Here is a 12,437-nt window from a genome sequence, read left to right as displayed (position 1 = left end):
TGGTGTTGGACACACTGACGGTAGGTGTCGGCGCTTGTGGGGGGCGGGGCAGTGTTGTACTTGTACGGGTGGGTAGAGAGATCTCAGAGCTAGCAGATGCCAGACAAGGGCTCGTCCTTTATTCTGGGATGTCCTGGTATCAGTCGTAACGGGGTTTACCCGACGGTGCAGTCTGGGAGGTCAGGGACTGGGCCGTCTCCAGTGCCAGTACAGTCACTCTAGCTGAGCCTAGAGTGGGAGCAGGGACGGTTCCTGTTCAGATACGGACATGAAGGTCCATGCCCGGGGTGACGCCATTGTCAAATTTCACCAAAAACAATCAGGCCAATCAACTTTAGGCAGAACTGGTCAGGATGACAAACAGACATCAGTACACAGAAATGACAACTTTTAAAATCAGAAATAAACCAATGTAAAAACAAGTTTAAAACCAGCTCCTTTGCCTGGGGATGGGTGGAATGGAAATGGTCCCGACGCAAATGAGGTGGTTTCACACCGTCTGCACGACTCAGTCGCCCCATTGAAGGAGTGGCAGTGGCGATTGAGTTCGCACTGAGAGGGGGATTGGACACGGAGGGAAAGGCCTGATGAGGGTCGGTTTGATTGCCGAGGGGACCTGCTGTCTTGTCTTGTGGACTGGCCACTCACGGCACTGAAAGCCCGTGTTTCCCTGACACCCCCCAAACCCCCGGGTCCAGGCAGTTTCGTCCCCCTGGGAGATGAAAGAGACAGTAGATTCATCCGCTTACAACTGGGCAATGATGTGTGTTAATTATTTGGAGAATGCAGATCAAACAATTAGTGAGGTTGTGGATGTCACCAAAACCGGTGTGTGGAGAAAGTGAGGGTTGTCTAAGGTTACAGTGGGATCGAGACCAGTTGGGAAAGTGGGCCGAGGAATTGCAGGTGGATCTTAGCTGTCACTCAGAAACAGTTCTTCAGGGGGTCAAAGACGACTGAGACACGAAAGAGAGCTTTTCTTGCGCTCTGGATTCAAACAGACAAGACTGGTGCACTCGTTCATCTTGTCTGAAGGTACCACGGTAATACCACTTATAAGTTGCTGCTCCGCCACCCTGAGGGTGCAGTCATCAATTAGGAGCAACTTCGCACCATCCTCCACAAGTGTGACTTACCTGTCAGCAAGCATTTTAATTCTTCATTCCCAGTCCTGTTCCGCCGTGTCGATCCATGGACTCCTCTTGTGCCAAGATGAGCTCCCATCCCCCCACCCCAGGGTGGTGGAGCAACACATTATATTCCGTCTGGGTACCCTCCAACCTGACGGCATGAACATCGATTTCCCCTCCTGTGAATAAATTACCGTCACCCTCCTCTATGCCCCACTCTGACCTTGTACTTCTCACCTTCCTACACTCCTCCCGGGACCCTCCTCCTGCCCTCTCTCTGGTCCACTCTCCTCTCCTATCAGATTCTTTATTCTCCAGCCCACCCTTTCTTGACCTTCCCCACCCACCCGGCATCAGCATCCAGCTCGCCTCTAGCCCCTCCCCCACCACATTTTTATTCTGGCATCTTCCCCCGTGCTTCTCTGCCCTGCAGAAGGCTTTCTGCCAATAATCGCCGACAGTTTATAATTTTCTATAGATGCTGCCTGAGGTGCTGAGTTCCTGCAGCGTTTTGTGTGAGTCGCTTTGGATTTCCAGCATTTGCAGACTTTCTCCTGTTAGTTCCAGAAATCGCCGTCCGTGACCAGACGATCACATGCGCATGCGTAAGGTCGCAGGGGTTTCGCGCGTGCGCACGGTGGACAAAAGGCTCGGAGACTCGGCGGCAGGTAGGAGCGGGGATCTGGGCGGATTATTATCGGTACCGGCGTCCGAACCGCGACCGGCCACACCTTTCCTCCGCACCCAGGGTAGTCCAAGTGCTTACCCCTCTCTCTACGCGGGCTCCGGGGAACTTGCTGCTGAGGAGCGCAGACGCTGGAGCCGTGGCGGATAGATGGGTCTCTTCTTCGTGTAGGTTTCTGGGTAAAGAGGCAGCCATTGATGACAGGGCCAGCGTTTTCCCCGTTAGTCCGTAGGCCGTATTTGGAATCGCAGGGGGAGGGAAGGGGAGTAGATGGATCACTCGGGCACCACCGAGCACTGAGGAGCTGACCTTCTAGTCAATGAAACAAAATCCTTACATCAGCTTTAATCACCTTTGTCCCATCTTGATCTGGACCTTTCTACCTGTGAGAACTTGTTTAGTACCATTCGCTTTGGGTACATAATGATACCAATTACCTTTGGCCTGGGTAACAAGTGACCTGTAGCGTTCTCATCACAAATATGCCACACTCCAATGAGAACAAGGACTGCCCTCCCCATCATGTTCATTGGCATTGCCGCTGATGGGCTCTCCACCGTCAATCACCTGTGCGGAGGGGCAGAGTAATTTGAAACTCTCCAGGGTTTGCCATGTAACATCACATGCTCTTTGTAGTGCTGTCGTACACGACCAGAACTTGAAATAATACCTATGTTTTCTCTAATTTATTTTTCTCAGAACGTATGGACCGAGCATTTGTCTGAAAGTTAAATGTTTAAACATCATGAAAACAGCACGGCATCAACAAAACACCAGCTGTGCAGCAGCAAAGGCTGTCTGTATGGGAACATTTCAGTTACTGCGCAGCTCGGAATAATATGGGACAGAGAATAATACTAATGGAAGGAATCAGACTGAGCTAAGTCACAGATTGAAATTCCCATTCTCACACAGACAGGAAATCTGTCGGGGAATTAGATGGACAGACCAGTTGCCGGCATCATGAGCAGTTAGAAGGTGAGTTTTTCCCCCAACTTGGGTTGATCCTCGCTGTAACAGTGTGATGTCAGAGTTCAGAAAGGAGATTAAAATTATCTCACAATATATCGGCTGTGAAAATTAATCAGATACAGGAGCAGAATGAGGTTGTTTGGCCCATTGAGTCTGCTCCGCCATTTCATTACCATATAACCATATAACAATCACAGCACGGAAACAGGCCATCTTGGCCCTCCTAGTCCGTGCCGAACCCTTAATCTCACCTAGTCCCACCTACCCGCACTCAGCCCATAACCTTCCACTCCTTTCCTATCCATATGCCTATCCAATTTTACCTTAAATGACACAACTGAACTGGCCTCTACTACTTCTACAGGAAGCTCATTCCACACAGCTATCACACTTTGAGTAAAGAAATACCCCCTCGTGTTTCCCTTAAACTTCTGCCCCCTAACTCTCAAATCATGTCCTCTAGTTTGAATCTCCCCTACTCTCAATGGAAACAGCCTGTTCACGTCAACTCTATCTATCCCTCTCAAAATTTTAAATACCTCGATCAAATCCCCCCTCAACCTTCTACGCTCCAATGAATAGACCTAACTTGTTCAACCTATCTCTGTAACTTAATTGTTGAAACCCTGGTAACATCCTAGTAAATCGTCTCTGCACTCTCTCTAATTTATTGATATCTTTCCTATAATTCGGTGACCAGAACTGCACACAATATTCCAAATTTGGCCTTACCAATGCCTTGTACAACTTTAGCATTACATCCCAACTTCTGTACTCAATGCTTTGATTTATAAAGGCCAGCGTTCCAAAAGCCCTCTTCACCACCCTATCTACATGAGACTCCACTTTCAGGGAACTATGCACAGATATTCCTAGATCTCTCTGTTCCTCTGCATTCCTCAATGCCCTACCATTTACTCTGTATGTTCTATTTGGATTATTCCTGCCAAAATGTAGAACCTCACACTTCTCAGCATTAAACTCCATCTGCCAACGTTCAGCCCATTCTTCTAACTGGCATAAATCTCCCTGCAAATCCACCTCATTATCCAAAACACCTCCTACCTTAGTATCATCGGCATACTTACTAATCCAATTTACCACCCCATCATCCAGATCATTTATGTATATTACAAACAACATTGGGCCCAAAACAGATCCCTGAGGTACCCCGCTTGTCACCGGCCTCCATCCCGATAAACAATTATCCACCACTACTCTCTGGCATCTCCCATCTAGCCACTGTTGAATCCATTTTATTACTCCAGCATTAATACCTAACGACTGAACCTTCTTAACTAATCTTCCATGTGGAACTTTGTCAAAGGCTTTGCTGAAGTCCATGTAGACTACAGCCATGTAGACTACATCCACTGCTTTACCCTTGTCAACATTCCTCGTTACTTCTTCAAAAAATTCAATAAGGTTTGTCAAACATGACCTTCCACGCACAAATCCATGCTGGCTACTTCTAATCAAATCCCGTCTATCCAGATAATTATAAATACTATCTCTAAGAATACTTTCCATTAATTTACCCACCACTGATGTCAAACTGACAGGTCTATAATTGCTAAGCTTCCTTCTAGAACCCTTTTTAAACAATGGAACCACATGAGCAATACGCCAATCCTCTGGCACAATCCCCGTTTCCAATGACATATTAAAGATCTCCGTCAGAGCTCCTGCTATTTCTACACAAACTTCCCTCAAGGTCCTGGGGAATATCCTGTCAGGTCCTGGAGATTTATCCACTTTTAAATTTCTTAAAAGCGCCAGTACCTCCCCCTCTTTAATTGTCATCGGTTCCACAACTTCCTTACTTGTTTCCCACACCTTAGACAATTCAATATCCTTCTCCTTAGTGAATACCGAAGAGAAGAAATCATTCAAAATCTCTCCCATCTCCTTCGGTTCCACACATAGCTGACCACTCTGATTCTCTAAGGGACCAATTTTATCCCTCACTATCCTCTTGCTTTTAATATAACTGTAGAAACATTTCGGATTTACTTTCACCCTATTTGCCAAACCAACCTCGTATCTTCTTTTAGCTTTTCTAATCTCTTTCTTAAGATTCCTTTTACACTCTTTATATTCATCGAGCAATTCCTTTACTCCATGCTGCCTATATCTATTGTAGACATCCCTCTTTTTCTGAACCAAATTTCTAATATCCCTTGAAAACCATGGTGCTCTCAAACCTTTAACCTTTCCTTTCACCCTAACAGGAACATAAAGATTCTGTACCCTCATAATTTCACCCTTAAATGACCTCCATTTCTCTATTACATCCTTCCCATAAAACAACTTGACCCAATCCACTCTCTCTAAATCCCTTCGCATCCCCTCAAAGTTAACCTTTCTCCAATCAAAAATCTCAACTCTAGGTCCAGTCCTGTCTTTCTCCATAATTATATTGAAGCTAATCCATTTCCAACTCAGCCGCACTCTCCTGCCTTCTCCCCATATCCCTTCCTGCCCTGACTAATCAAGAATCCATCACCCTCTTCCCGAAAATAGACCCAATTACTTGGACTCCAGAGCAACTCATAGCAGCAAATCCCCCAGAGTCACCACGCTCCGGTTAAAGAAATTCCTCCTCACCTCCATTCTGAAAGAACAAAGCTCGATTTTGATGCTGCGTCCTCTGGGTTTCGACTCCCCCACTCTTGTCAACATACTCTCCATATCCACTCTATCGAGATTTTTCAATGTTAGATCGATTTCAATGAGGGCCCCTTCATTATTCTGAACTCCAGTAAGTAGAGGCCCCGAGCCATCAAATGTTCTTCATCTGACAAACCTTATAAGTCCTGAAATATTTTTGTAAATTTCCTTTGAACGCTCTGCAATGTAAGTACATCTGTTCTACTTAAGGGGCCTGAATCTGCTCTCAACAGTCCAAGTGAGGCCACACTTTATAAATACTCAACAATACATCCTTGCTTTTATATTCTCCTACTCTTCAACATTATTTCCTCTCTATTGAGAAAACAGTCTGCACTCTCATTGCCTCTAACAAAGTGGATGACCATACACTTCTCTGAATGATGACTTTCATTCATTGATGTCTTTTGTAAATCTTTTTTACAGGTTAGAAAAGACAAAAATTGTGTGCGGGAATTTTAAACAGAACAACATGTCAGTTTGCTGTCTCTGCCCAGATATTTAAGGAGTTACTAGATATTTAACAATGTATCACTGTTGATCCTTGGAGATGAAGAATTTTGTCATCACAGCTGGAAAAGTGCTTTGTGTCTGAAATGAAGTTTTCTGTTGTAACTCACTGAAATCCACTGGAACCGGGGAGCTGAGAACACACCAGCATTTGTTCACTGGAGATCAGTTCTTCAACTACATTGATTGTGCAAGGGGTTTACTACATCTGATATTTGACTTATGAATTGACAAAGAACTGTGGGAAGGGATTCACTCTTCACTCACTCATCTCACCTGCATGCACAACAGCGAGTTCACACTGATAAGATGTCGTTCACCTGCGCTGATTGTGGGAAGGGATTCCCTCGGTCATCCTGCCTACTGACACACCAGCGAGTTCACACTGGTGAGAAGCCGTTCACCTGCTCAGACTGTGGGAAGGGATTCACTCAGTCATCGCAACTGCGGAGACACCAGTCACTTCACACTGGGGAGAAGCCATTCGCCTGCTCAGACTGTGGGAAGGGATTCACTTGGTCATCTGAACTGAAGATACATCAGCGAACTCACACTGGGGAGAGGCCATTCACCTGTTCAGACTGTGGGAAAGGGTTTATTCGGTCATCTCAACTGAAGGTACATCAGCGAACTCACACTGGGGAGAGACCGTTCACCTGCTCAGTCTGTGGGAAAGGATTCACTCAGTCTTCTGTACTGAAGGAACATCAGCGAATTCACACCGCAGAGAGGCCATTCACCTGCTCAGACTGTGGGAAAGGATTCACTCATTCATCTGTACTGAAGGTGCATCAGAGAATTCACACTGGGGAGAGGCCGTTCACCTGCTCAGACTGTGGGAAGAAATTCACTGACTCATCCAGACTACAGGCTCACCAGCGAGTTCATACTGGAGAGAGGCCGTTCACCTGTTCAGACTGTGGGAAGGCATTTACTCGGTCATCTCAAGTGATGGTACATCAGCGGATTCACACTGGGGAGAGGCCATTTTCCTGCTCTGAATGTGGGAAGAGATTTATTCATTTATCTGACCTGCAGGTGCACCAGCGAGTCCACACTGGAGAGAGGCCGTTCACCTGCTCAGACTGTGGGAAGGCATTTACTCGGTCAGTTGAACTGAAGACACATCAGCGAATTCACACTGGGGAGAGGCTGTTTACCTGCTCAGACTGTGGAAGGGGATTTACTCAGTCATCTCAACTGATGATACATCAGCGTATTCACACTGGGGAGAGACCGTACGCCTGTTCTGATTGTGGAAAGAGATTCAGTCAGTCATCCGACTTACAGACACACCGACGAGTCCACACTGGAGAGAGGCCATTTTCCTGCTCCCAATGTGGGAAGAGATTCTCTCAGTCATCCCACCTTGTGACGCACTACCGAGTTCACACTGGGGAAACTGTTTAAACAGGCGACAGGCTACAGGCTGGATATTTCACCATCACAGTTGCTGAATCAAGTTCAAAAGTGACTGTTGGTGCCGAACTCGGCAATTACTGCTGCTGTTTAACAAACCCAGTTCTGCACTCTGGTCACTGGGCGTGGGAGATATTCCTCGGCTAATGTTCCCGTTTAATGGGACTGGAGTTTAATGGTTTGGATCTGTGACGCAGAAATCAGTTCTAATTTAAATCCTGTCCACACCTACAGAATCTCCTTTCTCTCCCCAGAATATCATCTCCTATAGCTGCCACAAGGCCTAAATTTACACTTCCCTATTAAGCTTCAGAGTGGGCAGTGCTGCCGGCCTTTCTGTTGCTTCCATGCCCCAACGGATCAACTCCCCACCCACCCCGCAGTATCCAACAAGGTGTTCTGCTGAGGAGAATGCCCACAGGACAGCCCTGCACTGTCTTCCTAATGACCCTTACCTCTGCTGGTGGTCACGCTTCTCCTGTCCGAAGCTTGTACTCTGGGTGTGGCCATCTCTTCAGATGTTTCATTGATAGTATCTTCAGGCTCCCGAATGATCCTGAGTACATCCAGCTCCCTGAACCAGTCAGTCCGGCGCTGTGATTGGGTGCACTTCCTGTAAATAGTCATCTGAAAACTGTCGGATGTCCAGAGTTCCCACATCTGACTGGAGGAGCATCCCATCCTGACTGCTCTGCACCAAAATACACCACTGTCTGAATGAATTAACATATGCAAGAAAACATCGAACGTGAATGGGTCAATGACAGTGGAAGTTGAGTGATCAATTGTCTGTGTTTTTGTCATGAGGTCGAAGGAATAGAGGCTGCCATTTTGTGAAGCTGCTCTGTAACCCCCATTTTGTGAACTGATTGCTATGGGATAACCTGATCAGATCAACTTTACACAAGAAGTTACTGGTATTCCCATTGTAAGCCTGAAATCACTCTCACATAATCTGTGCATTATGTAAACTGTCAGGTTTGCAGAAGCAATCTCGTTATCTCTGAACCTGAAGTCACTCTGAGATAAGGTGTGTATTACGTACAGTGGCAGTTCTGCAGAAGGAATCTCGATATTTCTGCTGAGAGTCTGAGCGACACAGTTTGTCTGTTTGAAACCATAGTGGAGGAGAACAAAATAAATTACCTTTGGCATGATGTTGTTTAGCCCTTGGACTACATCCAATGGAAATCTGTTAGTCATCAGCCTGATGGACCTCAGCCAACAAGAATGAGATGCGTCCTCTGAACTGATAAGAGTTGTTTCAAATGTTTCAAATCATGCTTGTTTCAAAACAAGTAAAGAGTTTCAAATGCAAAGGTGTGATAACTCCTGAGACTAACTATCACAAGGAAGAACCCCCAAGGAAGGGGCTGGAGGAGAAATGATCGATCATTTGGATACAATGGGATCCCCTGTTGCAATGTTGTGAATTTGAGAAGTGGTCAGGGTGTGTATTAGTACAGAGGGAGCAGTGGAATTCATGTTTTAAGTTGTTAGCCTGGGGTCAACGTAGTTATTTTGTTGTTTGTGTAGGAAAAATAAAATGCGAGCTGAGATTGATTACGAGTTGCCTGGTGAGTTTCCAAACTGATCTCAGTTGATGAACGGTGAACATATTTTCGCGCCCTGGGTGAACTCGAAAAGAAAGAAAAGTGGTCTGGGACCCTGGTGACGAGTTGAACCACACAGTAGGTTAGGATATTAAAATGTGAAAGGGAAAGGACAGGCAGAACCCAAGGATTCAGAGGATTTCAGAGATTACTTTCATGGTTAATTATGAAGGAACTGGTCAGATTATGAGGAGTGGTTAGAAAAGTTTGACAGCCAAGGGTCCGGGACTGTGGAGGAAGAATTGTGAAAAGTAGTTAGTGAAAATAAATTAAAGAAATTACAGGGGATTAAAAATATTGTAATGTGATGTTTGTTGGATGATCCAATTGAAGTGAAGGGAGAAAAAACTGAAACTGGCGGAGGAATTGTGTAAGTGTAGGGAAGAGTTAGAAATTCTGACGGAGCAGCATCAGGTGAATTTGATCCACGTAAGTCAGTTTCAGGCTCAGTGTGAAGCGTTAACAAGAGAAAATGAGAAAACTGAAGAGGAGTATAAACAGGCGGATACAGAATTAGAGAAAGGAAAAGTCAGGGTCGGGATTTACGGCTGTTGTGAATGTCATGAAGAAATCGGCAGATGAGAGGAAAGGCTGCGCTGATCGCAAGTGTTTAAAGCAGATGGAAAATCTGCAAAGTGAACTCTCAGCTCGGAGAGGAGTGATATCTGCGAGGACTGACGATGATGGTGATGCAGATTGGGGTGATTTAACGTATGAAGAGACGCTGATGAGGTAATCGTAGCCTTTGACCTGGGTCAGATATGATCAGGTAGTGTCCAAATTTCATAGAGTGTTTCAACCCTTAACCTCTACACTGTCCAGCTGGTGGATCAGAAGTCAGGGCCAAGTCACTGCCCATATAACCATATAACAATCACAGCACGGAAACAGGCCATCTTGGCCCTCCTAGTCCGTGCCGAACCCTTAATCTCACCTAGTCCCACCTACCCGCACTCAGCCCATAACCCTCCACTCCTTTCCTGTCCATTCCTCCCATCTGTTCCTGACCTCGAGCTCAACCCCTCTCTCCAGCTCCGTACCCAGTATGGGGCTCTTTCTGCTCCCTCCCCCATCCTGCTTCCTTGTTGTTCTTTTCATCAAGGCCCAGCACAGACAGTAGCCTCCATGCTGGCCGTAACGGGAACCCACTACAGTCGATCTCCATGAGGAACAGCCACGTCCGCCATCCTTTGTCCCTGCACTCCGGGACTAACAGTGTCAAAGCCAGGATTACTGGGGAAGTGGCCCGCCTCCCAGCAGGTTTTTCCGAGAGTGGGTGGAACCTTCAACACCCATTGCCCCAATGGTACCTGTAGTAATGGAGGGACTGCAGGACACACTAGAGCCGGGGGTGTGGGGCTTGTGTGACACGGTATTCTGACCCTTTGACGTGGCCCAATTGAGTGCTGGAGTGGTGAATGAGATGATTCTCGGAAACTTTCCCAGTGCATCCAGCAGACAGGATAACTCACGGTTTATATGAAACGGAGGAAGGGAAGCTAACCCTTCTCTGTCTAACTTTAGCTTTCCCTTCAGCCCTGCCGGAGGAACAGGCACCCTCCCAGGGGACATGGGGTGATGTTCAGAAGGCACCATTAGAAGCTGCTGGACTAATAGAGGTGACAGTGAGGTTTTGCATAACTGCAGCCGGTGGAAAGGTAAGGAAACTTCTGTATTTGTGACAAGGTTGTGGCCAGTTTTCTAGAGTGTCTTGGGTCCTACTTTGGATACGCAGAATTTGACGCCGTGACAGAGTAGGAACTGGCCGAGAAACTTGGTATCGCGCAGTACCGAGGAAAGCAGAAGGGTGTGTGAAATGATTGATCCATTAAAATCCCACACATGGTGAAGCATGGGCTCTCAGAAGGATGATGCGAATGAGGGAAAGGGAGTGAGGGAGAAAGGTACTGAGGAGGATAAGGGGAAACAGGGTTCGAAAACGACCCGATAACAGAACAAAGTTTGCAGTGGCAGAATGAAGGGAGAAGGGGGTGGGGGTGGCCGATCAGGATGAGCTCAACAACGCCACCTAATGGCTGGGTAGTCAACGACGTGGTTGGAATATCTACGTTCGCCCTGTTATGAATACTGGATCCACAAAGAAGTGATGCAATTCTGGACATGAAGTTTATTTTGACATTGATTGCCCACAACCCAGGTGGGTTGGGACTTGTCAGCATGTAACGATGGTCTATTGCCCCAAGAAGGTCAACTGTGTTACCTATAATATAATGCCCATGGTGCTGATGAAAAGCCATGACTTGAATCCAGAGTTACCCAGGGGGTCTCCAAGTTACATGTGCGTTCACCACATGGTTGGATGGTGCAGCTGGACCCCTTGCTGAAACTAAAGTAGGAATCCGCCCCATAAAATTTCTTGTAGATGATAATAAGGTAGATGGCGTTGTGGAAAGCTTGCTTCAAAGCTTGCGGAGAGATTTCGGTCAGTTAGAAGAGTGGGCTGAACGATGGCAGATGGAGTTTAATGCTGATAAGTGTGAGATCCTATATTTGGGTAGGAATAATCCAAATAGGACATAAATGATAAATGGCAGGACATTGAGGAATGCAGTAGAACCAAGGAATAATGGTGCATAGTTCGCTGTGAAGGTGGAATCTCATGTGGATCGGGTGGTGAAGAAAGCTGTTGGTATGCTGGCCTTTATAAATCAGAGCATTGAGTAATGTTAAAATTGTGCAATGCATTAGTAAGGCCGAATTTGGAGCATTGTGTACAGTTCTGGTCTCCGAATTATAGAAAGATATCAACAAAATTAGACAGAGAACAGAGAATATTTACTAGAATGTTACCTGGGTTTCAGCACCTAATTTACACGGAAAGGTTGAACAAGTTACGTCTTTATTCTTTTGACCATAGAGGTTTGAGTGGGGACTTGATAGAGGTATTTAAAATTATGAGGGGGATAGATAGAGTTGACGAGGATAGGGCTTTTTCCACTTAGAGTAGGGGGAGATTAAAACAAGAGGACATGATTTGAGAGTTAAGAGACAAAAGTTTAAGGGTAACACTAGGGGGTATTTCTTTACTCAGAGAGTGGTAGCTGTGTGGAATGAGCTTCCAGTAGAAGTAGAAATAGTAGTGTATATATATATATACATACATATGGTTCATAATGCAGGAGAGTCTCGAACCACCCTAAACATGGCTACATTCAATGCAACACATTGGGAAACAGAAGATGCAGTTTACTATTGATGAATTTACGTGACACTCACGTGTGGGAGTACCGTTAAGATACATTCGGAAACCTTGAGATTTTTTAATGTATTTAATCTTTAATGTGTTCAATAGACCCTACATTATCCCAGAGTGCTTTGCTGTATGCTAAGTGAGGACGTGGCGGGAGGCGTGTGACTTTGGCTTCGAAAGACAAAAAATAAGATGATCGAAGTAAAAATGTTATTATGACCTGAAAT

General features: G+C 45.9%; 1 protein-coding gene across 5 annotated transcripts in view; it reads left to right on the top strand.

The window, feature by feature from the left end:
• The window catches only part of LOC132385773 (zinc finger protein 135-like), a 901,933-nt gene extending 890,337 nt beyond the window's left edge, over nucleotides 1–11,596 (top strand). For 2 of the 5 annotated variants that reach the window (XM_059957998.1, XM_059958001.1), the window contains 2 exons: nucleotides 2,515–2,793; nucleotides 5,884–11,596. In XM_059957998.1, the coding sequence (XP_059813981.1) occupies nucleotides 6,277–7,377 (1,101 nt within the window). In that variant the 5' untranslated portion in view covers nucleotides 2,515–2,793; nucleotides 5,884–6,276 and the 3' untranslated portion in view covers nucleotides 7,378–11,596. Of the gene's footprint in view, nucleotides 1–1,608; nucleotides 1,799–2,514; nucleotides 2,794–5,883 lie in introns of all 5 variants that reach the window. The other 3 variants (XM_059957999.1, XM_059958000.1, XM_059957997.1) reach the window with 3 other exon arrangements.
• Nucleotides 11,597–12,437: the final 841 nt, after the last annotated feature.

Source organism: Hypanus sabinus, assembly GCF_030144855.1.
Source record: "Hypanus sabinus isolate sHypSab1 chromosome X2 unlocalized genomic scaffold, sHypSab1.hap1 SUPER_X2_unloc_2, whole genome shotgun sequence".
NCBI classification, from domain to species: Eukaryota; Metazoa; Chordata; class Chondrichthyes; order Myliobatiformes; family Dasyatidae; genus Hypanus; species Hypanus sabinus.
The sequence above is the reverse complement of the archived record's forward strand: the minus strand, read 5'-3'. Positions and strand labels throughout refer to the sequence as shown.